The sequence below is a fragment of the Pseudophryne corroboree genome, chromosome 3, assembly GCF_028390025.1.
Source record: "Pseudophryne corroboree isolate aPseCor3 chromosome 3, aPseCor3.hap2, whole genome shotgun sequence".
In the NCBI taxonomy this organism is placed as follows: domain Eukaryota; kingdom Metazoa; phylum Chordata; class Amphibia; order Anura; family Myobatrachidae; genus Pseudophryne; species Pseudophryne corroboree.
The window spans coordinates 685,061,635-685,084,646 of NC_086446.1; the positions used below are offsets into that span (position 1 = coordinate 685,061,635).

The window sequence follows — 23,012 nt, forward strand, 5'->3', positions numbered from 1 at the left end:
TCACTCGCAGGTAAATCCCTGGATCCTGCAGATAATATCTCAGGGGTACAGGTTGAAATTAGAGACAGAGCCACCTCGCCGTTTCCTGAAGTCTGCTTTACCAACGTCCCCCTCAGAAAGGGAGACGGTTTTGGAAGCCATTCACAAGCTGTATTCTCAGCAGGTGATAGTCAAGGTACCTCTTCTACAACAAGGGAAGGGGTATTATTCCACTCTTTTTGTGGTACCGAAGCCGGATGGCTCGGTAAGGCCTATTCTAAATCTGAAGTCCTTGAACCTGTACATAAAGAAGTTCAAGTTCAAGATGGAGTCACTCAGAGCAGTGATAGCGAACCTGGAAGAAGGGGACTTTATGGTATCCTTGGACATCACGGATGCGTATCTCCACGTTCCAATTACCCCTCACACCAGGGGTACCTCAGGTTCGTTGTACAAAACTGTCACTATCAGTTTCAGACGCTGCCGTTTGGTTTGTCCACGGCACCTCGGGTCTTTACAAAGGTAATGGCCGAGATAATATTTCTTCTTCGAAGAAAAGGCGTATTAATTATCCCATACTTGGACGATCTCCTAATAAGGGCAAGGTCCAGAGAACAGCTAGAGATGGGTTTAGCACTATCTCAAGAGGTGCTAAAGCAGCACGGATGGATTCTGAATATTCCAAAATCCAAATTAATGCCGACAACTCGTCTGCTGTTCCTGGGGATGATTCTGGACACAGTTCAGAAAAAGGTTTTTCTTCCCGAAGAAAAAGCCAAGGAGTTATCTGACCTGGTCAGGAACCTCCTAAAACCAGGAAAGGTGTCTGTACATCAATGCACATCCTGGGAAAAAATGGTAGCTTCTTACGAAGCAATCCCTTTCGGCAGATTCCATGCAAAGGGATCTGTTGGACAAATGGTCAGGGTCGCATCTTCAGATGCACCTGCGGATAACCCTGTCGCCGAGGACAAGGGTATCCCTTCTGTGGTGGTTGCAGGAGGCTCATCTATTGGAGGGCCGCAGATTCGGCATGCAGGATTGGATCCTGGTGACCACGGATGCCAGCCTGAGAGGCTGGGGAGCAGTCACACAGGGAAGAAATTTCCAGGGAGTGTGGTCGAGCCTGAAAAAGTCTCTTCACATAAGCATTCTGGAACTAAGAGCAATCTACAATGCTCTAAGCCAGGCGGAACCTCTGCTTCAAGGAAGACCGGTGTTGATCCAGTCGGACAACATCACGGCAGTCGCCCATGTAAACAGACAGGGCGGCACAAGAAGCAGGAGGGCAATGGCAGAAGCTGCCAGGATCCTTCGCTGGGCGGAGAATCACGTGATAGCACTGTCCGCAGTATTCATCCCGGGCGTGGACAACTGGGAAGCAGACTTCCTCAGCAGACACGACCTTCACCCGGGAGAGTGGGGACTTCATCCAGAAGTTTTCCACATGCTATTAAACCGTTGGGTAAAACCAATGGTGGACATGATGGCGTCTCGCCTCAACAAAACACTGGACAGGTATTGCGCCAGGTCAAGAGATCCGCAGGCAATAGCTGTGGACGCGCTGGTAACACCTTGGGTGTACCAGTCGGTATATGTGTTTCCTCCTCTGCCTCTCATACCAAAGGTATTGAGGACTATACGGCAAAGAGGAGTAAGACTAGTGGCTCCGGATTGGCCAAGAAGGACTTGGTACCCGGAACTTCAAGAGATGGTCACGGACGATCCGTGGCCTCTACTTCTGAGAAGGGACCTGCTTCAGCAGGGTCCTTGTCTTTTTCAAGACTTACCGCGGCTGCGTTTGACGGCATGGCGTTTGAATGCCAGATCCTAAAAGGAAAAGGCATTCCAGAAGAAGTCATTCCTACCTTGATAAAGGCAAGGAAGGAAGTCACCGCGAAGCATTATCGCCGTATTTGGCGAAAATATGTTGCGTGGTGCGAGCAGCGGAGTGCTCCGATGGAGGAATTTCAACTGGGTCGTTTTCCTACATTTCCTGCAATCAGGATTGTCTATGGGTCTCAAATTGGGATCTATTAAGGTTCAAATTTCGGCCCTATCAATATTCTTCCAAAAAGAATTGGCCTCAGTCCCTGAGGTCCAGATTTTTATCAAAGGAGTACTGCATATACAGCCTCCTGTGGTGCCTAAGGTGGCACCGTGGGATCTAAATGTAGTTTTAGATTTCCTCAAATCCAATTGGTTTGAACCACTAAAGAATGTGGATTTGAAATATCTCACATGGAAAGTGACTATGTTACTGGCTCTGGCTTCGGCCGGGAGAGTATCTGAACTGGCGGCTTTGTTTTATAAAAGCCCTTATTTAATTTTCCATTCGACATAGGGCAGAGCTGCGGACGCGTCCGCATTTTCTCCCTAAGGTGGTATCAGCGTTTCACCTGAACCAGCCTATTGCAGTGCCTGCGGCTACAGACGACTTGAAGGACTCCAAGTTGTTGGACGTTGTCAGAGCCTTAAAAATATACATTTAAAGGACGGCTGGAGTCAGAAAATCTGACTCGCTGTTTATACTGTATGCACCCAACAAGTTGGGTGCACCTGCTTCTAAGCAGTCGATTGCTCGTTGGATTTGTAACAAAATTCAACTTGTACATTCTGTGGCAGGCCTGCCACAGCCTAAATCTGTTAAGGCCCATTCCGCAAGGAAGGTGGGCTCATCTTGGGCGGCTGCCCGAGGGGTCTCGGCATTACAACTCTGCCGAGCAGCTACGTGGTCAGGGGAGAACACGTTTGTAAATTTTTACAAATTTGATACCCTGGCAAAGGAGGACCTGGAGTTCTCTCATTCGGTGCTGCAGAGTCATCCGCACTCTCCCGCCCGTTTGGGAGCTTTGGTATAATCCCCATGGTCCTTTCAGGAACCCCAGCATCCACTTAGGACGATAGAGAAAATAAGAATTTACTTACCGATAATTCTATTTCTCGGAGTCCGTAGTGGATGCTGGGCGCCCATCCCAAGTGCGGATTATCTGCAATACTTGTACATAGTTATTGTTAACTAATTCGGGTTATTGTTTAGGAAGCCATCTTTCAGAGGCTCCTCTGTTATCATACTGTTAACTGGGTTTAGATCACAAGTTGTACGGTGTGATTGGTGTGGCTGGTATGAGTCTTACCCGGGATTCAAAATCCTCCCTTATTGTGTACGCTCGTCCGGGCACAGTACCTAACTGGAGTCTGGAGGAGGGTCATAGGGGGAGGAGCCAGTACACACCACCTGACCTGTAAAAGCTTTACTTTTGTGCCCTGTCTCCTGCGGAGCCGCTATTCCCCATGGTCCTTTCAGGAACCCCAGCATCCACTACGGACTCCGAGAAATAGAATTATCGGTAAGTAAATTCTTATTTTTGAGTGGAAATGTTGGGGGTCGTCTTATACGCCGGCAAATACGGTACATATGATCCACAGAAACACCATATATATATATATATATATATATATATATATATAACTTTTTAATAAAGGGAAGTCCAAATTAGGGATTAAAAACACAAACTTCAGTCAAGGAGTTCCCTGGTGCTAGATGGACTTTTTCTTTTCAAGGAATTGCACTGCTTGAATACATGGAATAAGAAAGGAACTTAGTGCAACACCAGTTGGCAATGATGACATTTATTTTTAATACTCCGTTGCACTCACATGAAGACATAAAATATGCGCTTATAAAAACACAGGGTTACCCAACTGGACACAAAGGTGCATCACAACAGCTTAACATAGGCAATCTCACGAATACCATCAGGTTCCGGAACCAATGTATAAAGTTCAGATGTCCTAGTAGCCTCCAGTGTGCCAGCCTTAGTCCATCCAGGGTTCCCCTATATCCACCTTAATTCAATATGTACCAGTATCTATATTAGCGCCCAAGTTTTTTACCCATTTTTTTTTTTTAGCATCTCAGATAAACAACGATGATGATGAAAATGATGATTTTAGCCTGTGTTGTGAGTAGCAGACTCTGTTGGTGGTTGCCAAATCCATCACTTCTAACTGCCATCATAGTCATCAATGTGTATGACCCAAAGTACCCTCTGGTTATCTCAGAGGTTTTCTCAATATTTGCATTTCTCTATCGTCCTAGTGGATGCTGGGGTTCCTGAAAGGACCATGGGGAATAGCGGCTCCGCAGGAGACAGGGCACAAAAAGTAAAGCTTTTCCAGATCAGGTGGTGTGCACTGGCTCCTCCCCCTATGACCCTCCTCCAGACTCCAGTTAGATTTTTGTGCCCGGCCGAGAAGGGTGCAATCTAGGTGGCTCTCCTAAAGAGCTGCTTAGAAAAAGTTTAGCTAGGTTTTTTATTTTACAGTGATTCCTGCTGGCAACAGGGTCACTGCAACGAGGGACTGAGGGGAGAAGGAGTCAACTCACCTGCGTGCAGGATGGATTGGCTTCTTGGCTACTGGACATCAAGCTCCAGAGGGACGATCACAGGTACAGCCTGGATGGTCACCGGAGCCGCGCCGCCGGCCCCCTTGCAGATGCTGAAGTCAGAAGAGGTCCAGAATCGGCGGCTGAAGACTCCTGCAGTCTTCTAAAGGTAGCGCACAGCACGGCAGCTGTGCGCCATTTTCCTCTCAGCACACTTCACACGCGGTCACTGAGGGTGCAGGGCGCTGGGGGGGGGCGCCCTGGGAGGCAAATGTAACCTATATAAAGGCTAAAAATACCTCACATATAGCCCCCAGAGGCTATATGGAGATATTTAACCCCTGCCTGATTTCTCTAAATAGCGGGAGACGAGCCCGCCGGAAAAGGGGCGGGGCCTATCTCCTCAGCACACGGCGCCATTTCCTCTCACAGCTCCGCTGGTCAGGACGGCTCCCAAGTCTCTCCCCTGCACTGCACTACAGAAACAGGGTAAAACAGAGAGGGGGGGCAAATTTATGGCGATATTTTGATATAACAAAGCAGCTATAAGGGAGCACTTATTATAAGGCTATCCCTGATATATATATAGCGCTTTTGGTGTGTGCTGGCAAACTCTCCCTCTGTCTCCCCAAAGGGCTAGTGGGTCCTGTCTTCGTTAGGAGCATTCCCTGTGTGTCTGCTGTGTGTCGGTACGTGTGTGTCGACATGTATGAGGACGATATTGGTGTGGAGGCGGAGCAATTGCCAAATATGAGGATGTCACCCCCTAGGGAGTCGACACCAGAATGGATGCCTTTATTTATGGAACTACGGGATAGTGTCAACACGCTAAAGCAGTCGTTTGACGACATGAGGCGGCCGGACAATCAATTAGTGCCTGTCCAGGCGACTCAAACACCGTCAGGGGCTGTGAAACGCCCTTTGCCTCAGTCGGTCGACACAGACCCAGACACAGGCACTGACTCCAGTGGTGACGGTGACGAATCAACCGTATTTTCCAGTAGGGCCACACGTTATATGATTTTGGCAATGAAGGAGGCGTTACATTTAGCTGATACTACAGGTACCACTAAACAGGGTATTATGTGGGGTGTGAAAAAACTACCTATAGTTTTTCCTGAATCAGAAGAATTAAATGACGTGTGTAATGAAGCGTGGGTTGCCCCTGATAAAAAGCTGATAATTTCAAAGAAATTATTGGCATTATACCCTTTCCCGCCAGAGGTTAGGGAGCGCTGGGAAACACCTCCTAGGGTGGACAAGGCGCTAACACGCTTATCTAAACAAGTGGCGTTACCCTCTCCTGAGACGGCCGCACTTAAAGATCCATCAGATAGGAGGATGGAAAATATCCAAAAAAGTATATACACACATGCAGGTGTTATACTACGACCAGCTGTAGCGACTGCCTGGATGTGCAGTGCTGGGGTAGTTTGGTCAGAGTCCCTGATTGAAAATATTGATACCCTGGACAGGGACAATATTTTACTGTCGTTAGAACAAATAAAGGATGCATTTCTTTATATGCGTGATGCACAGAGGGATATCTGCACACTGGCATCACGGGTAAGTGCTATGTCCATTTCGGCCAGAAGAGCTTTATGGACGCGACAGTGGACAGGCGATGCGGATTCAAAACGGCATATGGAAGTTTTGCCGTATAAAGGGGAGGAGTTATTTGGAGTCGGTCTATCAGATTTGGTGGCCACGGCTACAGCCGGGAAATCCACTTTTCTACCTCAAGTCACTCCCCAACAGAAAAAGGCACCGACTTTTCAACCGCAGCCCTTTCGTTCCTTTAAAAATAAGAGAGCAAAGGGCTATTCATATCTGCCACGAGGCAAAGGTCGAGGGAAGAGACAGCAACACGCAGCTCCTTCCCAGGAACAGAAGCCCTCCCCGGCTTCTACAAAAGCCTCAGCATGACGCTGGGGCTTCTCAAGCAGACTCGGGGACGGTGGGCGGTCGTCTCAAAAATTACAGCGCGCAGTGGGCTCACTCGCAGGTAGATCCCTGGATCCTGCAGATAATATCTCAAGGGTACAGGTTGGAATTAGAGACAGATCCACCTCGCCGTTTCCTGAAGTCTGCTTTACCAACGTCCCCCTCCGAAAGGGAGACGGTTTTGGAAGCCATTCACAAGCTGTACTCTCAGCAGGTGATAGTCAAGGTACCTCTTCTACAACAAGGGAAGGGGTATTATTCCACTCTTTTTGTGGTACCGAAGCCGGATGGCTCGGTAAGGCCTATTCTAAATCTGAAGTCCTTGAACCTGTACATAAAGAAGTTCAAGTTCAAGATGGAGTCACTCAGAGCAGTGATAGCGAACCTGGAAGAGGGGGACTTTATGGTATCCTTGGACATCAAGGATGCGTATCTCCACGTTCCAATTTACCCCTCACACCAGGGGTACCTCAGGTTCGTTGTACAAAACTGTCACTATCAGTTTCAGACGCTGCCGTTCGGATTGTCCACGGCACCTCGGGTCTTTACAAAGGTAATGGCCGAGATGATGATTCTTCTTCGAAGAAAAGGCATATTAATTATCCCATACTTGGACGATCTCCTAATAAGGGCAAGGTCCAGAGAACAGCTAGAGATGGGATTAGCACTGTCTCAAGAAGTGCTAAAACAGCACGGGTGGATTCTGAATATTCCAAAATCCCAGTTAATGCCGACAACTCGCCTGCTGTTCCTAGGGATGATTCTGGACACGGTTCAGAAAAAGGTTTTTCTCCCGGAAAAAAAAGCCAAGGAGTTATCCGAGCTTGTCAGGAACCTCCTAAAACCAGGAAAGGTGTCTGTACATCAATGCACAAGAGTCCTGGGAAAAATGGTGGCTTCTTACGAAGCAATTCCATTCGGCAGATTCCACGCAAGAATTTTCCAAAGGGATCTGTTGGACAAATGGTCAGGGTCGCATCTTCAGATGCACCTACGGATAACCCTGTCTCCAAGGACAAGGGTGTCTCTTCTGTGGTGGTTGCAGAGTCCTCATCTATTGGAGGGCCGCAGATTCGGCATACAGGATTGGATCCTGGTGACCACGGACGCCAGCCTGAGAGGCTGGGGAGCAGTCACACAAGGAAGAAACTTCCAGGGAGTATGGACGAGCCTGGAAACGTCTCTTCACATAAACATTCTGGAACTAAGAGCAATATACAATGCTCTAAGCCAGGCAGAACCTCTGCTTCAGGGAAAACCGGTGTTGATCCAGTCGGACAACATCACGGCAGTCGCCCATGTGAACAGACAGGGCGGCACAAGAAGCAGGAGTGCAATGGCAGAAGCTGCAAGGATTCTTCGCTGGGCAGAGAATCATGTGATAGCACTGTCAGCAGTGTTCATCCCGGGAGTGGACAACTGGGAAGCAGACTTCCTCAGCAGACACGATCTTCACCCGGGAGAGTGGGGACTTCATCCAGAAGTCTTCCACATGCTGGTAACCCGTTGGGAAAGACCAATGGTGGACATGATGGCGTCTCGCCTCAACAAAAAACTGGACAGGTATTGCGCCAGGTCAAGAGATCCGCAGGCAATAGCTGTGGACGCGCTGGTAACGCCTTGGGTGTACCAGTCGGTGTATGTGTTTCCTCCTCTGCCTCTCATACCAAAAGTATTGAGAATTATACGGCAAAGAGGCGTAAGAACGATACTAGTGGTTCCGGATTGGCCAAGAAGGACTTGGTACCCGGAACTTCAAGAGATGATCACGGAAGATCCGTGGCCTCTACCTCTAAGGAGGGACTTGCTTCAGCAGGGTCCCTGTCTGTTTCAAGACTTACCGCGGCTGCGTTTGACGGCATGGCGGTTGAACGCCGGATCCTAAAGGAAAAAGGCATGCCGGAAGAAGTCATTCCTACTTTGATTAAAGCAAGGAAGGAAGTAACCGTGCAACATTATCACCGAATTTGGCGAAAATATGTTGCGTGGTGCGAAGATCGGAGTGCTCCGACGGAGGAATTTCAACTGGGTCGATTCCTACATTTCCTGCAATCAGGATTGTCTATGGGTCTCAAATTGGGATCTATTAAGGTTCAAATTTCGGCCCTGTCGATTTTCTTTCAAAAAGAATTGGCTTCAGTCCCTGAAGTCCAGACCTTTGTTAAGGGAGTGCTGCATATACAGCCTCCTGTGGTGCCTCCAGTGGCACCGTGGGATCTCAATGTGGTTTTGGACTTTCTAAAATCTCATTGGTTTGAACCACTAAAAAAGGTGGATTTGAAATATCTCACTTGGAAAGTGACCATGCTTCTAGCCCTGGCTTCTGCCAGGAGAGTATCAGAATTGGCAGCTTTATCTTACAAAAGCCCATATCTGATTTTCCATTCGGACAGGGCAGAACTGCGGACTCGTCCGCATTTTCTCCCTAAGGTGGTGTCAGCTTTTCATCTGAACCAGCCTATTGTAGTGCCTGCGGCTACAAGTGACTTGGAGGACTCCAAGTTACTGGACGTTGTCAGAGCATTAAAAATATATATTGCAAGGACAGCTGGAGTCAGAAAATCTGACTCGTTGTTTCTATTGTATGCACCCAACAAGATGGGTGCTCCTGCGTCTAAGCAGACGATTGCTCGTTGGATCTGTAGCACAATCCAACTTGCACATTCTGTGGCAGGCCTGCCACAGCCTAAATCTGTAAAGGCCCACTCCACAAGGAAGGTGGGCTCATCTTGGGCGGCTGCCCGAGGGGTCTCGGCATTACAACTTTGCCGAGCAGCTACGTGGTCAGGGGAGAACACGTTTGTAAAATTTTACAAATTTGATACTCTGGCTAAGGAGGACCTGGAGTTCTCTCATTCGGTGCTGCAGAGTCATCCGCACTCTCCCGCCCGTTTGGGAGCTTTGGTATAATCCCCATGGTCCTTTCAGGAACCCCAGCATCCACTAGGACGATAGAGAAAATAAGATTTTACTTACCGATAAATCTATTTCTCGGAGTCCGTAGTGGATGCTGGGCGCCCATCCCAAGTGCGGATTATCTGCATAATTTGTACATAGTTATTGTTAACTAATTCGGGTTATTGTTGAAGGAAGCCATCTTTCAGAGGCTCCGCTGTTATCATACTGTTAACTGGGTTTAGATCACAGGTTGTACGGTGTGATTGGTGTGGCTGGTATGAGTCTTACCCGGGATTCAAAATCCTCCCTTATTGTGTACGCTCGTCCGGGCACAGTACCTAACTGGAGTCTGGAGGAGGGTCATAGGGGGAGGAGCCAGTGCACACCACCTGATCTGGAAAAGCTTTACTTTTTGTGCCCTGTCTCCTGCGGAGCCGCTATTCCCCATGGTCCTTTCAGGAACCCCAGCATCCACTACGGACTCCGAGAAATAGATTTATCGGTAAGTAAAATCTTATTTTTTATGGATTAGGAAAATATCTGGTTATTAGACATAAATTGAAGATCAGATTTGCTGTTATGAAAATATGTCTAACCATTCCACCTGTGTGTGGATGAAAAGCTGTCCCACGATATGTGGGCCACATTTTTCATATTGCAGTGTACAGTACAGTATCTAGCTAAATCAGTAATCCAATTGCTTTTGGAGGAGGTTGAGGTTCTTTGAGGTATATATAATGTAATCTACAGTTATGGTGCCCATACACTTATGAGATTATCGGTGCTATCCTTCGATTTCGACCACATCTGTGAGAGAAATCGAAGGATTGTATGCACATTTTAGGTACCTTGAGACGCGATGCGCGGGCACGCCGGTCGAATATCGCGTCTCAATATATTATGTGCTGCACATAATATTTCTCGCATCGCAGTGCGATCGCATCTGGTTTTAAACCCTCTGGCCGCTCCCACTCGGCGGTGACGTGCCCATCACGTGATTACCATGCGATCTATCGCATGATCGCATGGTAACCACTTTGACAGTTCAGGTGCGATTTGATCGCACCTGAACTGCCGGTGCGATGCCCCGCGATGTCGCGTCGTGGGGCATCACACAAGTACTGTATATGGCCAGCATTATAGTGATCCTAACACAATCTGTCATTGCATACATACGGTATATACAGTGCATCTGGAAAGTATTCACATCGCTTCACTTTTTCCACATTTTGTTATGTTACAGCCTTATTCCAAAATTGAATAAATTAATTTTCCCCTCCAGATTCTACACACAATACCCCATAATGACAAAGTGAAAAAGTTTTTTTGAGATTTTTGCAAATTTATTAAAAATAAAAAAATAAGAAATCACATGTAAATAAGTATTCACAGCCTTTGCACTGAAGCTCAAAATTGAGCTCAGGTGCATCTGTTTCCACTGATCATCCCTGAGATGTTCCTACAGCTTAATTGGAGTCCACGTGTGGTAAATTCAGTTGATTGGACATGATTTGGAAAGGCACACACCTGTCTATATAAGGTCCCACATTTGACAGTGCATGTCTGAGCACAAACCAAGCATGAAGTCAAAGGAATTGTCTGTAGACTTCCGAGACAGGATTATCTCAAGGCACAAATCTGGGGAAGGGTACAGAAAAATATCTGCTGCTTTGAAGGTCCCAATGAGTACAGTGGCCTCCATCATCCGTAATTGGAAAAAGTTCGGAACCACCAAGACTCTTCCTAGAGCTGGACGGCCGTCTAAACTGAGCGATCGGGGAGAAGTGCCCTAGTCAGGGAGGTGACCAAGAACCCGATGGTCACTCTGTCAGAGCTACAGCATTCCTCTGTGAAGAGAGGAGAACCTTCCAGAAGGGCATCTCTGCAGCAATCCACCAATCAGGCCTGTATGGTAAAGTGGCCAGATGGAAGGCACTCCTTAGTAAAAAACACATGGCAGCCTGCCTGGAGTTTGCCAAAATGCACCTGTAGGACTCTCAGACCATGAGAAACAAAATTCTCTGGTCTGATGAGACAAAGATTGAACTCTTTGGCGTGAATGCCAGGCATCATGCTTGGAGAAAACCAGGCACCGCTCATCACCAGGCCAATACCATCCCTACAGTAAAGCATGGTGGTGGCAGCATCATGCTGTAGGGACGTTTTTCAGCGGCAGGAACTGGGAGACTAGTCAGGATAGAGGGAAAGATTAATGCAGCGATGTACAGAGACATCCTAGATGAAAACCTGCTCCAAAGCGCTCTTCACCTTAGACTGGTGCAACGGTTCATCTTTCATTCAGACAATGACCATAAGCACACAGCCAAGATATCAAAGGAGTGGCTTCAGGACAACTCTGCAAATGTCCTTGCGTGGCCCAGCCAGAGCCCAGACTTGAATCCGATTGAACATCTCTGGAGAGATCTGAAAATTGCTGTGCACCGACGCTTCCCTTCCAACCTGCTAAAGCTTGAGAGGTGCTGCAAAGAGGAATGGGTGAAACTGGCCACAGATAGGTGTGCCAAGCTTGTGGCATCATATTCAAAAAGACTAGATGCTGTAATTGCTGCCGAAGGTGCATCAACAAAGTATTGATCAAAGGCTGTGAATACTTATGTACATGTGATTTCTTCATTTTTTATTTTTAATACATTTGCAAAACTTTTTTCACGTTGTGATTATGGGGTATTGTGTGCAGAATTTTGAGGGGAAAGATGAATTTATTCTATTTTGGAATAAGGCTGTACATAACAAAAAGTGGAAAAAGTGAAGCATTGCGAATACTTTCCGGATGCACTGTATATATATATATATATATATATATATATATACAGGTTGAGTATCCCATATCCAAATATTCCGAAATACGGAATATTCTGAAATACGGAATTTTTTGAGCGAGAGTGAGATAGTGAAACCTTTATTTTTCTGATGGCTCAATGTACACAAACTTTGTTTAATACACAAAGTTATTAAAAATATTGTATTAAATGACCTTCAGGCTGTGTGTATAAGGTGTATATGAAACATAACTGAATTGTGTGAATATACACACACTTTGTTTAATGCACAAAGTTAATAAAAATATTGGCTAAAATTACCTTCAGGCTGTGTGTATAAGGTGTATATGAAACATAAATGCATTCTGTGCTTAGAGTTAGGTCCCATCACCATGATATCTCATTATGGTATGCAATTATTCCAAACTACAGAAAAATCCGATATCCAAAATACTACTGGTCCCAAGCATTTTGGATAAGGGATACTCAACCTATATATATATATATATATATATATATATATATATATATAGATATAGATATAGATATAGATATATAGATATAGATATATATATAGATAGATGGATAGATAGATATTTGTGTGTGTCAGGTACTGTGCATTCCCATCAGTGTAAGCAGTAGCTTTCTTATAGCGTTCTCAGATTATTTTATTGAAACGCTGCCTTTATTGTAGAAGAGGAAGTTTTTCTTGCTCTGAAGTTTGGAAACTGCTTTGCCCAATGTCTGTCTGAGGGGGTAGAAAAATAAAGTTTACGCCTGTGGCGCATCATGTAGGTCTGGGTAGAAATACAACTGGCATAACATCTGTTCTTCTGAAGTGAAACCCGATGAGGTGGGTGGTCTAAGGTATCCAGTATTCCTTACATTACTAGGCAAACAAGTGAGCACCATCAAAACACCGTAAAGATTTATTCTTTCCAACGTTTACCAAAGTTGGGCATAATAGGACTGTACGCTCCTAACAACTTCCATACGATGCTGAGCTGTAATCAGGCCGTTTACGTTGCTGAGAAATATCCATGTAACCTGAAAATAATGTTTTGGATCTTTTCCAGCTCAATCTGCCTAAAAATACACCTAGGTAAATAAACTGTGGGAGCCAGGCGAGGAACATGTGCATAGGACAGCCCTATGGAAGTGTACTTCAGACTCGCCTGACAGCTGAACATGCTAAGAGATGCAAATGTCTCAACAAGTGTATGCACCGAGGCAGGCCCCTAGTAATGAGTGTGTGAAACACAGAATTGCCTTCATGTGTGTATAAACAACCGTGCTGTTTGTGTTACTGCAGTCAACAAATCCGTGGTGGTGTTAAACTGATAATTACATTTTATTTCCCATCTCAATAAATATAAACGGGAAGTCAGAATTCTTTTACACATGAAACACTGCGTGGCAGTAGCGTTGTAGCAGGCATTAGAAATTGTGATAAGTTACTGTGCTGTTAGGTATCAGGGGCAAATGCAGGATCTGTAAGGGAGGCACTGCCTCTTGTGGCATAACGCCACGGTAGCGTCTAGTTTCCCTTCTTGGAGAGGCCCTTTCCCATAATGCACTGGGGCCATGTCACCAACTACTTGGAGTAGTATCCTGTGGCAAGCGAAGCGAGACACCGAGCCCGAAGCGTGGCGAGCGGAGCGAGCCCGCGAGAGTACAATGCTGCATAGATAAAAATAAATGCCCTAAAACAAATGGAGAATGGATAAAACATCCTCTCGTGCTGTCACATCCTTGTCCTGTCCACAAAGAGAAAATAGACACAATCGCCATAACCACGATTCATGGGTTTATAAGATGGGCGGAGCCAAATTGACATCGGCAGGGCTCTGATTGTGGTCAGTTGGGGAGGGGTTTTAGGTAATCAGAACCCTTTCCCCTGCGTGCATCACTGAGTAGGTATCTAAGGTGGACAACTTCATACTAAAACAGCTGTGGAATGAAAAGTTCCAGTATAAGTGTACAGGCGAGGGGTTGGGTATGCATGACTGCCGCCCGGGATCCCGTCGGTCAGCATACCGAAGCCGGGATCCCGTCCGCCAGAATGCTGTCAGGAGGGTGAGCAAAAAAAAGGCCCTTGCGGGCTTGCTGCGCTCGCCACACTGCAGGCTCGGTAGCTCGCTGCGCTTGCCACAGGTTCTATTCCCACTCTATGGGTGTCATGGACACCCACAAGTGGGAATAATCCTGAGCCCCTTCCCAGCATTCTGGCGTCTGGGATCCCGGCGTCTGTATACTGACCGCTTGGATGGTGACTACATCCACTCTGAGACAAAAAGTTTATTGCCAATCATGTGGCTCTAGAACTGTTATGGTACTACAAGTCCGAGCAACATTATATACTAGATGCTGATAACCTATGGCTACAAGTTTCATTTTGCATTGTCTACCAGGGCACTCATTTGGTACATGGTATATATATAATGATTGCCATCATGTTCATGAGATTAGACATTTTCCAGTTAATCATTTACAGTGCATCCGGAAAGTATTCACAGCGCTTCACTTTTTCCACATTTTGTTATGTTACAGCCATATTCTAAGATGAAATAAATTAATTTCTCTTACGTCCTAGAGGATGCTGGGGACTCCGTAAGGACCATGGGGTATAGACGGGCTCCGCAGGAGACATGGGCACTCCAAGACCTTTTAATGGCCGTGAGCTGGCTCCTCCCTCTATGCCCCTCCTCCAGACCCCAGTTAGATTCTGTGCCCAGAGGAGACTGGTCACAAACTATGGGAGCTCTACTGAGTTTCTCTAGAAAAGACTTTTGTTAAGTTTTTTATCTTCAGGGAGCACTGCTGGCAACAGGCTCCCTTCTTCGTGGGACTGAGGGGAGAGAAGCAGACCTACTTTACTGATAGGCTCTGCTTCTTAGGCTACTGGACAGCATTAGCTCCAGAGGGTCGGAACACAGGTGTCGTCCTCGCTGTTCGTCCCAGAGCCGCGCCGCCGTCCTCCTCGCAGAGCCGGAAGATAGAAGCCGGTTGAATATAGGAAGCAAGAAGACTTCAAAGGCGGCAGAAGACTTCAGATCTTTGTGAGGTACCGCGCAGCGGTCGCGCTGCGCGCCATTGCTTCCACACGCACACACAACGGCACAGCAAGGGTGCAGGGCGCAGGGGGGGCGCCCTGGGCAGCAGTTTTTACCTCATATATAGGCTGGCACAAGTATAGATACTGCTGAGGCAGTATATAAAGCCCCGCCACTATAAAGAAACAGCGGGACCGAAGCTCGCCATCGAGGGGGCGGAGCTTGTTCCCTCAGCTCTAACCAGCGCCATTTTCTCCACAGCTTGCTGCAGAGAAGCTGCTCCCGGACTCTTCCCCTGCTGTACACAAGTAACAGGGTGCAAAACGAGGATGGGGGGGCACATTAATGTGGTGCAAAATATATTATTATAAAAGCACTTACTAGTCTGGGACTTTGTTTCAGAACCACAGGGCGCTGGGTGTAAGCTGGCATACTTTCTCTCTGTCTCTCCAAAGGGCCTTATTGTGGGTCTGTCCCCATATCCTTATATCCCAGTGTGGGTGGGGTGTCAGTACGTGTGGGTCGACATGTCTGAAGCGGAAGGCTCTTCTAGGGAGGATGCAGAGCAGATGGTAGTATTGTCTCCGGAGGCACCGCCGACGGCTAATTGGGTTGACATGTGGAATGTTTTGAATGCAAATGTGGCTTTATTACATAACAGATTGGACAAAGCAGAGTCCAATTACCAACCAGGGAGTCACTCCATGGCTCATACTGTGTCACAAGACCCTTCAGGGTCCCAAAAACGTCCCTTTACCCAGATAGCAGACACTGATACCGACACAGATTCCGACTCCAGTGTCGACTATGATGAGGCAAAGTTGCACCCAAGGGTGGCAAAGAGTATTCAATACATGATTATTGCAATAAAATATGTATTACATATCACAGAGGACCCGTCTGTCCCGGACACATGGGTCTGTATGTTTAAGGGGAAGAAACCTGAGGTAACATTTCCCCCATCACATGAGCTGAACGCTTTATTTGAAAAGGCTTGGGAAACTCCAGACAAGAGGCTGCAGATTCCCAAGAGAATTATAATGGCGTATCCTTTCTCCTCACAGGACAGGTTACGGTGGGAATCCTCACCCACGGTGGACAAGGCCCTTACGCGCTTGTCCAAAAAGGTGGCCCTACCGTCCCCGGACACGGCGACCTTAAAAGATCCTGCGGATCGCAGGCAGGAAACTACCTTAAAATCAATTTATGCGACTACGGGAGCCCTGCTCAGACGGGCGGTAGCGTCGGCATGGGTGGGGAGCGCAATTGCAGCATGGGCAGATAACTTGTCATCTGACATGGACACCCTCGATAAAGACAGTGTTTTGTTGACATTAGGTCACATAAAGGACGCAGCGTTATATATGAGGGAGGCTGCGAGAGATATTGGGCTCTTGGGTTCAAGAGCAAATGCCATGGCAATTTCAGCTAGGAGGTCACTGTGGACCCGCCAATGGACTGGGGATGCTGACTCCAAGAGACTTATGGAGGCTTTGCCTTACAAGGGTGAAGTTCTGTTTGGGGAAGGCCTTGCGGACCTGGTTTCCACAGCTACCGCGGGTAAGTCTTCTTTTCTGCCTTACATTTCCCCACAGCAAAAGAAAACACCTCAATACCAGATGCAGTCCTTTCGGTCTCATAAATTCAGAAAGGGGCGCGGTTATTCCTTCCTCGCCAGAGGTAGAGGTAGGGGGAAAAGAACACCAGCTTCGGCTAGTTCCCAGGAGGAAAAGTCCTCCCCGACCTCTACCAAATCCACCGCATGACGCTGGGGCCTCGCTGTGGAATTCTGCACCGGTGGGAGCACGTCTTCAGCTCTTCAGCCAGGTCTGGGTTCATTCGGACTTGGATCCTTGGGTGATAGGAATTGTGTCCCAAGGCTACAAACTGGAGTTCGAAGATGTGCCTGCCTTCATGCCGATTTTTTAAATCGGCCTTGCCAGCTTCTCTCCCAGAGAGAGCAATAGTTTCGGCGGCTATACAAAAGCTGTGTCAACAGCAAGTAATTATCCAGGTTCCCCAGTTGCAACAGGGAAAGGGGTTCTATTCAACCCTGTTTGTGGTCCCGAAGCCGGACGGTTCGGTCAGACCGATTCTGAACCTAAAGTTCCTAAATCTATATCTGAAGAGATTCAAATTCAAAATGGAATCTCTCCGGGCAGTGATCTCCAGCCTGGAAGGGGGGGATTTTATGGTGTCACTAAACATAAAGGATGCATACCTTCATGTCCCCATATATCCTCCTCATCAGGCGTTCCTGAGATTCGCTGTACAGGATTGTCATTACCAGTTTCAGACGTTGCCGTTTGGGTTTCCACGGCCCCGAGGATTTTCACCAAGGTAATGGCAGAAATGATGGTGCTCCTGCGCAAGCAGGGTGTCAACATTATCCCGTACTTGGACGATCTCCTGATAAAAGCGAGATGAAGAGAACAATTACTGAAGAGCGTGGATCTCTCTCTGAGGGTGCTACAACAACACGGCTGGCTTCTAAATTTGCCAAAGTCGCAGTTGGTCCCGACAACTCGGCTGTCGTTTTTGGGCATGATTCTGGACACAGAACGGCAGAGGGTTTTTCTCCCAGTGGAAAAAGCTCTGGAACTCCAGAACATGGTCAGGGTTCTGCTGAAACCAAAAAGAGTGTCGATTCATCAATGCACTCGAGTGTTGGGAAAGATGGTGGCGGCCTACGAGGCCATTCCGTTTGGCAGGTTCCATGCAAGAACTTTTCAGTGGGACCTACTGAGCAAGTGGTCAGGGTCCCATCTCCACATGCATCAGATGATAAGCCTGTCCCCCAGGGCCAGGATTTCTCTCCTGTGGTGGCTCCAGAGTGCTCACCTTCTAGAGGGTCGCAGGTTTGGAATTCAAGATTGGGTTCTCGTGACCACGGACACGAGCCTCCGGGGTTGGGGAGCAGTCACACAGGGAAAAAAACTTTCAGGGAATATGGTCAAGCCAGGAGGCTTGTCTGCACATAAACATGCTGGAATTAAGGGCCATATACAACGGCCTGAGACAGGCGGAGCATCTCCTTCGCAACCTACCCGTTCTGATCCAGTCAGACAATATCACAGCCGTGGCGCATGTAAACCGCCAGGGCGGAACAAGGAGCAGAGCAGCAATGGCGGAGGCCACCAGGATTCTTCGCTGGGCGGAAAATCATGTAAGCGCTCTGTCCGCGGTATTCATTCCGAGAGTGGACAACTGGGAAGCAGACTTCCTCAGCAGACACCGTGGGTGTATCAAGCGGTCTATGTGTTCCCTCCGCTTCCGCTCATCTCAAAAATATTGAGAATCATAGGAAGAACAAAAGTTCAGACGATACTCATTGTCCCAGATTGGCCTCGAAGGGCCTGGTATCCAGATCTTCAGGAAATGATCACAGAAGATCCTTGGCCGCTTCCTCTCAGAGAGGACCTGTTACAACAGGGGCCGTGTGTGTTCCAAGACTTACCGCAATTACGTTTGATGGCATGGCGGTTGAACACCAGATCCTAGCTAGGAAAGGTATTCCAGGGGAAGTCATCCCTACTCTACTTAATGCTAGGAAGGAAGTAACGGCGAAGCACTATCACCGTATCTGGAGGAAGTATGTGTCTTGGTGTGAATCCAAGAATGCTCCTACGGAAGAATTCCAACTGGGTCGTTTTCTCCATTTTCTACAGACAGGGGTGGATATGAGCTTAAAGTTAGGTTCCATTAAGGTGCAGATTTCGGCCTTATCAATATTCTTTCAGAAGGAATTGGCCTCTCTTCCAGAAGTACAGACTTTTGTGAAAGGAGTACTGCACATCCAACCTCCTTTTGTGCCCCCTGTGGCACCGTGGGACCTGAACGTGGTGTTGCAGTTCCTTAAATCACATTGGTTTGAACCACTTCAAACTGTTGAGTTAAAATTTCTCACGTGGAAAGTGGTCATGTTATTGGCCTTGGTATCTGCAAGGCGGGTGTCAGAATTGGCGGCCTTGTCCCACAAGAACCCCTATCTGATTTTCCATGTGGATAGAGCGGAATTGAGAACTCGTCCACAATTTCTACCTAAGGTGGTTTCGTCGTTTCACATGAACCAACCTATTGTAGTGCCGGTGGCTACGGATGTCTTGGAGGAGTCCAAGTCCCTTGATGTAGTCAGGGCTTTAAAAATCTATGTAGCCAGAACGGCTCGTATTAGGGAAACAGAGGCTCTGTTTGTCCTATATGCGGCCAACAAGGTTGGCGCTCCTGCTTCCAAGCAGACTATTGCACGCTGGATCTGTAACACGATTCAGCAGGCTCATTCTACGGCAGGATTGCCAACCAAAATCGGTGAAGGCCCATTCCACTAGGAAGGTGGGCTCTTCTTGGGCGGCTGCCCGAGGTGTCTCGGCATTACAGCTTTGCCGAGCAGCTACTTGGTCGGGTTCAAACACTTTTGCTAAATTCTATAAGTTTGATACCCTGGCTGATGAGGGTCTCCTGTTTGCTCAATCGGTGCTGCAGAGTCATCCGCACTCTCCCGTCCGGTCTGGAGCTTTGGTATAAACCCCATGGTCCTTACGGAGTCCCCAGCATCCTCTAGGACGTAAGAGAAAATAAGATTTTAAACCTACCGGTAAATTTTTTTCTCCTAGTCCGTAGAGGATGCTGGGCACCCGTCCCAGTGCGGAATAAATCTGCAGTACTTGTACATAGTTACTGATGTAGTAGTTACACGAGAGTTGTGTACGGTTGAGATCAGACTGTTGCTGATTTCTGTTGTTCATGCTGTTAACTGGTTTAGTTATATACCATGTTATACGGTGTGTTTGTGTTGTGAGCTGGTATGTATCTCACCCTTAATTAACAAAATCCTTTTCCTCGAAAATGTCCGTCTCCTCTGGGCACGGTTCTATAACTGGGGTCTGGAGGAGGGGCATAGAGGGAGGAGCCAGCTCACGCCCATTCAAAGGTCTTGGAGTGCCCATGTCTCCTGCGGAGCCCATCTATACCCCATGGTCCTTACGGAGTCCCCAGCATCCTCTACAGACTAGGAGAAAAAGATTTACCGGTAGGTTTAAAATCTTATTTTTTCTCCTCTAGATTCTACACACAATACCCCATACTGACATTGTGAAAAAAGTTTTTATGAGATTTTTGCTAATTTATTAAAAATAAAAAAACTAAGAAATCACATGTACATAAGTATTCACAACCTTTGCCATGAAGCTCAAAATAGAGCTCAGGTGCATCCTGTTTCCACTGATCATCCTTGAGATGTTCCTCCAGCTTAATTGGAGTCCACGTGTGGTAAATTCAGTTGATTGGACATGATTTGGAAAGGCACACACCTGTCTATATAATGTCCAACACTTGACAGTGCATGTCTGAGCACAAACCAAGCATGAAGTCAAAGGAATTGTCTGTAGACCTCCGAGACAGGATTGTCTAAAGCACAGGTTCTCAAACTCGGTCCTCAGGACCCCACACAGTGCATGTTTTGCAGGTCTCCTCACAGAATCACAAGTGAAATAATTAGCTCCACCTGTGGACCTTTTAAAATGTGTCTGTGAGTAATTAATACACCTGTGCACTTGTTGGGTTACCTGCAAAACATGCACTGTGTGGGGTCCTGAGGACCGAGTTTGGGAACCCCTGGTCTAAAGTATAGGTCTGCAAACTCGGTCCTCATTACCCCAAACAGTGCATGTTTTGCAGGTCTCCTCACAGAATCACAAGTGAAATAATTAACTCCACCTGCAGGACCTTTTTAAAATGTGTCTGTGAGTAATTAATACACCTGTGCACCTGCTCGGTTACCTGCAAAACATGCACTGTGTGGGGTAATGAGGACCGAGTTTGCAGACCTATGGTCTAAAGGCACAAATCTGGGGTAGGGTACAGAAAAATATCTACTACTTTGAAGGTCCTAATGAGCACAGTGGCCTCCGTCATCTGTAAATAGAAGAAGTTCGGAACCACCAGGACTCTTCCAAGAGCCGCCCAGCTGTCTAAACTGAGCAATCGGGGGAGAAGGGCCCTAGTCAGGGAGGTGACCAAGAACCCAATGGTCACTCTGTCAGAGCTACAGCATTCCTCTGTGGAGAGAGGAGAACCTTCCAGAAGGACAACCATCTCTGCAGCAATCCACCAATCAGGCCTGTATGGTAGTGTGGCCAGACGAAAGCCACTTCTTAGTAAAAAAGCACATGGCAGCCCACCTGGTGTTTGCCAAAATGCACATGAAGGACTCTCAGACCATGAGAAACAAAATTCTCTGGTCTGATGAGACAAAGATTGAACTCTTTGGCGTGAATGCCAGGCATCATGTTTGGAGGAATCCAGGCACCGCTCATCACCAGGCCAATACCATCCCTACAGTGAAGCATGGTGGTAACAGCATCATGCTGTGGGGACGTTTTTCAGCAGCAGGAACTGGGAGACTAGTCAGGATAGAGGGAAAGATGAATGCAGCAATCTACAGAGACATCCTGGATGAAAACCTGCTCCAGAGCGCTCTTATCCTCAGACTGGGGAGATGGTTGATCTTTTAGCAGGACAACGACCCTAAGCACATAGCCAAGATATCAAAGGAGTGGCTTCAGGACAACTCTGTGAATGTCCGTGAGTGGCCCAGCCAGAGCTCAGGCTTGAATCCGATTGAACATCTCTGGAGAGAAAATGGCTGTGCACCGACGCTTCCCATCCAACCTGATGGAGAGGTGCTGCAAAGAGGAATGGGCAAAACTGGCCAAAGATAGGTGTGCCAAGCTTGTGGCCTCATATTCAAAAAGACTTGAGTCTGTAATTACTACCAAAGGTGCATCAAGAAAGTATTGAGCAAAGGCTGTGAATACTTATGTACACGTGATTTCACTTTTTTCACATTGTCATTATGGGGTATTCGGGCTAATTCAGACCTGATCGGTGCTGTGCGTGTTCGCACAGCAGCGATTAGACCTGAACTGCGCATGCGCCGGCGCCGCAGTATGCCGGCGTATGCCAGACAGCCGACAGCTGTCTTTAGCTAGCGATCGCCTCTGCCTGATTGACAGGCAGAGGCGGTCGCTAGGTGGGAGGGGGCGGGACGGCGGCGAAAGCCGCCATTTAAGGGGCGCGGTCTGGACAACGCAGGCGTGACCGAACTGTGCCGGGGGCGGGCTGTGGTGGCTGCGCGACATCACACGCAGACGCTGCGACCCGGGTAGCAACGAGTAGCTCCCGGCCAGCGCGCAGGAGCTGCGCTGGCTGGGAGCTACTGCTGAAGTACCAAAGCATCGCCGTTGTACAATGCTTTTGTACTTCTGCGATGGGGCAGGGACTGACATGCGGGCGGACTAGCCCTGTGCTGGGTGTCCCTCCGCATGTCAGTGTGCCTGATCGGAGCTCTGCTAAATTTAGCAGAGCTGCGATCAACTCTGAATCATCCCCATTGAGTGTAGAATTTGGAGGGAAAAAATGTATTTATTCCAGTTTGGAATAAGTCTGTAACATAACAAAATGTGGAAAAGGTGAAGCGCTGTAAATACTTTCCGGATGCACTGTAAGTAACATGGACATCAATATAGTACATGTATGTAGCATGTGGTCATCTTTGTAATTGCATCATGCTCCTATATAACCGTATTAATTTAGCAATCTATTTGTGTATAGTTAAATTGTTAGAATGCATTGTATGAATGTGCCCCTATGTGACAGGTACATGTTTTATTCTCTAATACACTGTCATTGTTTTGTAACAGATGCAAGTTTTGGATAAATTTCCAATTGAAGCCGGACAGAAGGATCCTAAGCAGAGAATAATCCCATTTCTTCCAGGTAAGAAACATTACATTTCCAGTCTGTTGCCTGTGGTATGAGTTGTAATAAGAGATGACACAAATAACATGACTAGTGCAGCAACTCTACAGGGGTGATGCAATACATAGTGATGTGAACACATAGGTGTAGCAGCAAATATTGCTACCGTATTACATGGTAACATGTGCAGTCAGTTGTAGTGATTGGTGG

At 47.4% G+C, this 23,012-nt stretch overlaps 1 protein-coding gene across 7 annotated transcripts in view; it reads left to right on the forward strand.

Moving 5' to 3' along the window:
* The window catches only part of SH3PXD2A (SH3 and PX domains 2A), a 530,104-nt gene that overhangs the window by 160,919 nt on the left and 346,173 nt on the right, over positions 1–23,012 (forward strand). For all 7 annotated transcript variants that reach the window (XM_063961980.1, XM_063961976.1, XM_063961978.1 and 4 more), the window contains one exon: positions 22,745–22,820. In XM_063961980.1, the coding sequence (XP_063818050.1) occupies positions 22,745–22,820 (76 nt within the window). The remainder of the gene's footprint in view (positions 1–22,744; positions 22,821–23,012) is intronic.